At 41.2% G+C, this 5,815-nt stretch overlaps 1 protein-coding gene across 1 annotated transcript in view; it reads right to left on the bottom strand.

Moving 5' to 3' along the window:
• Positions 1–3,889: 3,889 nt before the first annotated feature.
• LOC106809213 (UPF0676 protein C1494.01-like) overlaps positions 3,890–5,815 on the bottom strand; it is a 5,003-nt gene continuing 3,077 nt past the window's right edge. Inside the window, exons 6-8 of the mRNA XM_014812210.1 lie at positions 5,416–5,504; positions 4,969–5,079; positions 3,890–4,787 (exon numbers count right to left, since the gene is read on the bottom strand). Coding sequence (XP_014667696.1) covers positions 4,611–4,787; positions 4,969–5,079; positions 5,416–5,504 — 377 coding nt within the window. The 3' untranslated portion in view covers positions 3,890–4,610. The remainder of the gene's footprint in view (positions 4,788–4,968; positions 5,080–5,415; positions 5,505–5,815) is intronic.

Genomic DNA, 5,815 nt, shown 5'->3' with positions numbered 1-5,815 from the left:
GCGACGCAGCGGTACGCTGCGTGATGAATCGCCACCTACGAGCTTGGCGTACGTACTTCGCTATGAAACTCTGTGTACGCAATACACTCTTGCGCAACGCTTGACGAATCCTCCGCCCAGGGGGGGCCCGCCTTTTAGTGCCCCTGGTGGGCGCCATGGGGCAGACCCCTGGCAAGGCGGTCCGGGAAGCTTCAGAGTCAGCTAATCAAAGCCCTCGACATGCTGACACAATATTGTGCCAGGGAAACCAAGGAGCCACATATACCAAGGAGATGAAACCCGGGGGGCGGGCGGGGAGGACTCACCCACCATTATTGGTAGGTATTTGCTATGCCTGCCACTGCGAAGTTAAAAATGGGGGGGGCGGCTTCTGCGAACTACTCAGACCCGGAAAATGGTGGCTCTCTGAACTAATGTTATTGTTGAATTTGGTTGCTCTGGAACGGCTATGCCCTTCGAAAATGGGGGTCTCGGAACTAGCTATGATTTTCGTTTGAATCAATGTCATGAAACTGGACACGTTTAAAGGCGAGAGTCTTACTCCTACACCGTTCTAGGGTTATTTCAGCTAATTTAGTGTATAATTACCGCTACATTAAAAAGTTTAATGCGTTCCAATCACAGATTAGAAACATTTTTTTAAAATGTTTTAACACTAACGATTACAGTTGATTACAACGACGGTGGCCGACATCCAAAGCGCACGATCCGTTAAGATTGCGCAAAACCCTTTCCAGCCAAGGGCCTAGCAGACCGAGGGTGTTTCTTATTATTCATTTAGAAAGCAAAAGGATTGTAATTTCATTATAAACGACAAATAGTTTCAGTATATATTATGGATACAATTTGTCCTAAAAATGAATATCGCTCGGTTAAATAGCGCATTTAGGTATAAATATATTGCACTTTTTGTCATTAGCCCTCGCGTCTGTAACGTGCACAATAATTGTCAAATACGCAACTTGTTTCGGGGTTGGGCAGCCACGCGTCGCGGGTGTCATAGGCCGCTTCAAATTTCGTAGCGTGCATTGTGTAATTAATTTAACAATTAAAATTGGGTATCTGGGCTAACAAATACGTGTGGGTATAGACGATTTGTTGATTATCAGTAATCGTACAGTTGGCTAATATTTTTTTTTTTTTTTTTTTTTTTTTTTTTTTTTTTTTTCTTTTTTCTTTTTTTTTTTTTTCTTTTTTTTTTTTTTTTTTTTTTTTTTTTTTTTTGTTTTTTTTTTTTTTCTTTTTTTTTTTTTTTTCTTTTTTCTTTTTTTTTTTTTTTCTTTTTTATCCTCTTTTTTTTTTTTTTCCAGTAAAATCCTAGAGGCTACTGCCCCGTTTTAAAAGAGGGGGTTTCCGCGAACTGTGAGGGCCGAACAGTGATTTGCTTAAAATCTATGCTGTAGCGACTTGAACCAATATTCTTGATATTATTGTAGTAGGCGAGAAAAACTATAACCCGGAGAGAGATGAACGAACGCTATACGCACACGGCACACAACCACACACGCACGCATACACACACTAACTAAAAACTAGACAGAGGGCACTCACGGAGAAGAGCATACCTCGCCAGCGCCATACGCCGATACGCCATACGCACTCACGAAACACACGAATAACTACGATATACGCACGTATGCTCGCTCGCGCTCAGACCAGGCAGCAGCGGCTGTGCTGGCCTCCGCTCGCTGTACGCGCTAATATCCAATCGCGTCACACACACACACACACACACACACACACACATCACCCACACACACACACACACACACACACACACACACACACACACACACACACCACACATTCACACACACACACACACACACCAACACCAGGCCCGTAAGCAGCTTTATATGGGGGTTTCGTTTTTCAATGTTGGCAATTTGCTCGGCAGCGAGGCGTGTTACAGGATTTGCTAACAGGCGGCGGGCTCTAACCGATAACCCATGTTGCGAGCACGCCGAAGGGAATATTTTTAAAAATTACACCCCTCAGATGCGTTTTCCAAATGTTGATTAATTCCAGTGTAAATCCACTACGCCATCGTAGCTGCTGGCTGTTGAGGGGCGTGCCTAGCATAAACCAATCACACTGTGCACACATACCATAGGAACCAAACTGACGCCTCTGTTGTATGTGAACCATATGGCTCTAGCTGTCTACAGGAGTGCTGGGGGATGTGATAGTTGTCCTCATTTTCGTTTGTATGATTGTGTTCAACACTCGATGAAAGCAGCGACACGTACGCGTGCGTGCGTGCGTGCGTGCGTGTGCACGTACACGTGCGTGCGTGCGTGTGTGTGCACGTACACGTGCGTGCGTGTGCACGTACAAGTGCGCACGGCGTGTGCACGTACATGGCTAACTACGAACTCGCTTATAACGAAAACAATGCCAATCTATGACAAAAAAAGCGTCAAAGGCGCCGCCTGTCTGTGTAGTATGGTAATTATTTATTTATTTTTAGTTGAGTAGTAACTTTATAATGTTTTCTCAATAAAATAATGCATGCTGCGGTATGCTGGAAACACCTGCGGAAATTTCGAGTGGTTTACGGCACCTCGTCAGCTCGTGTAAAGTTACGCAAGGAGTTACGTAAATTTTAGCGTGGTAAAATTAAGTAAGTAATCGCACCTAAAACGGCCTCGCTTGCGTACGCGAAATCATACGAAATAGCTGTGTTGATGAATCGCAACTAAGCAACGTCGATTGCGTACACAAGATTTACGCAAAATATTTTGCGTACGCAGCTTGATGAATCATGAATCTACCCCCTGGACTCCACCCGTCAGTGCAAGCGCACACGGTATCAGTCTACAGTTCCCAGGGGCGTGTACAGGGGGGGGTCCAGGGGGTCCGGACCCCCCCTGCTCGCGCAGAAAACGCATCTGAGGGGGTCTAATTTCAAAAATTTCCTGGGGGAGAGCCCCCCAGACCCCCCCTTCGCGTGCTCCTGTACACGCCCCTCGTTTCGCCCCCCCTAACAAAATACCCTGGCACCGCCCCTGGTCTGTTGTACCTTGTAAGTACCAAGTATTGAACTCTTCAACATAGGAATAGTCCTCCGTGTGCCAATTAGTGGTACACGCTAACCAAGAAGATGTGTGTGAAAGTTATTGACCAAGTAATAGTAATAATACGTATGTAATGAATAAATAATGTAAATGAATACATTTTCAATGAAATTAATTAGCATCGATTTGCTATGCTGAAACTGATACAAATTACTTTCTTATGTATAATTGTGTATATACCTTATGTATATATTATTTTGCTTCACGTTTTTCTCTAGGTTTGTTTAAGGCTATATCTATCACAAAAATATATTTATGGTATGAACGGAACTTGTAATGCTGGAACACATGGCCATATAAGCCTATTTATGCAGATGTAATTGGACTGGCTTGAAACTGTATATAGCTTCAATAAAGGGGGGTTCACTCTGGGTGTATTGCTTCGCTTTAGGATCAATTGATTGCACTGTGTCTGTATGAATGCCTGGAGTCACTACTTTCAATGTATAGTGACAGTTTCTCATCATAACGGGTAGAGTAGAGTAATATTGGCGAAAATTTGCAATGGCGTCAGTAGTTGGATACGTTCAGACGGTTCAGTACGCGAAGTGAGTGTTCATGCTGGTTACACATGATCATACGTACACACGTATACATACAGATATGAATACATGTATGTCATCCACAAGTATATAGCCGCAACACAGCACTATTATATTTATGGATGGACGTCAGAACGGTCATAAACAGAACGAATAAGATTGCGCTACAATTACGATGGGTGTTGATGCTTGGACGCATGTTTCTGCAGTGTGTTGTCTGTCGTTCATGTAAGGCAGACCCAGTCATGGTTATAAATACTTAACGCGAACTTGACGAGATGATAATTTTGAACGTTGATTTTTATTATCACGATGGCCACAGTTGGCCAATGTGTTTAATACTTATATAAATACTACACATTGTTAAGATTAGATTTTTGCACTTCATTGTGCATCTTGATGACTGATACGAAAATCATATATTGGAACGCCCATCGTTAAACTACAAAATGTTGGACTACATTATAAACGAAAATGAACTATATAATAATTTTATGATTGTTCTGTATTGGCCATGTTATATTCTAAATTATCTATCCGAGCAATACTTTCAATTACATATTAATCTGAATGTGTACATGATATAAAGTTAATGTTCATAGCTACAATATTGTATCTAATCACTGAAACAGCTAAGAATTCCCCTCCAGTTATGGTGCGTGTTACGATTTCATATCACCAGATCTGCACGTGGTTAATTACATAATTATTAGTACCTACTGATAGTGATTGACGTATAAAACGTATATTGAAGTATTTTCTATCTTCTATTACCCGTATTAATTAACATTCAATGTCAGCGCTAGTAAACACTTCGACAATCACATGTAAAATTTAGACGCATGTTTAAATTTGTTTTTTAACGATGAACATTGAAGCGATACAAATATACGGGTATTCAGTGGAGCATATTCGAATCACTCATTTCATATTAAAAACAAATATTTGTTAGGCAAGGTCACTATCGTATGAATTAACTATGTTTTTTATACTAATAAGTTTCGGAAAATCTGTTGAGTAGATGCTGCAGTGCTGTAATTGGTTCATGCTTTATAGATCCATTTAGTGGCGTAACCAGTGTGTCGTCATCGGGGTGAACAAAAAATGCTAGACTCTGGCGAATACGCCGTTGTCGCAGTTCCGCCGCGGGTATCATTACACGATGTTTCTGTAACATTGACACATGAATTTTATTAATAACTAGGCCCTATAATTATCATGATGACAATATACTCTAATAATTTACTAGAAAATTTCTTACACTAACGAATATTACCTTCTTCATAAAAATTGACTGATGACATTTATTCTATGGCACTTGTCATATAAAATTATCAGGTTACCCTTACAGCAGATATGAGTTCGTCGGATGTCCAAAATTGAAGCAGGTCGGCAATGTTTACAAGCACGGCGTCCTTCATTGGTTCAGCGGCGACATAATTACCATGTCTGTTCATTACCTGCATGTTTAACAAATGACGTAAGTGCGGCAGCGGTTAAAACAACACGCGTTATTTTGTTCGAGAACCTCCACGCATGCAAGGTCATATTTCTCTGCTGTTGGTCATACATGCTGTTCAATACATAAACCTATGCCTATTTCTAAATAAGTTTAATAGGTAAGGGGTAATAGGTAGGCTAAACGGGTCTTAATGTCTAAATGAACCTAGGTATGAAATGTGTGTTGATGTAATATTATCAGGAGTAAGATATCAATATCATTATCATAGCCTATATTATCTTACTCCTGATATTATTATATACTGGAATAGTAATAATGTGCTAGTATGCCTCACCTCTAAGCCTCCACAGTCGTCCTGCCACAGGAGTGTAATCGTGCCATAGTCTGAATGCTCGCCACATCGAACTTGATTGGGCATAACCTCTAATAAATCATTCAGTAAAACATGTTTACACCTCTGTGTTGAGTAGAAAGTGTTACGTGGCTGCTGGTAGAGATTTAGCATTGGTCAGCTTTGATATATCAAGTCGGCCATGATCAGGATAATGTTACTATGAGGCGAGGTTTTCTTCTGCAAATGAGTGCACGAAATACCGAAAAAACAAACGTTATACAATAACGAGATCCTGTCAGCTGCAGCGATCGTTTCTAAGCCATCATTCTCTCTCTCCTCCCTTCCTCTGTCACTCCTTCTCTCTCTCTCTCTCTCTCTCTCTCTCTCTCTCTCTCTCTCT

Source organism: Priapulus caudatus, unplaced genomic scaffold (assembly GCF_000485595.1).
Source record: "Priapulus caudatus unplaced genomic scaffold, Priapulus_caudatus-5.0.1 Scaffold337, whole genome shotgun sequence".
NCBI lineage: Eukaryota > Metazoa > Priapulida > Priapulimorpha > Priapulimorphida > Priapulidae > Priapulus > Priapulus caudatus.
This window is presented reverse-complemented; position numbering and strand designations above follow the sequence as displayed.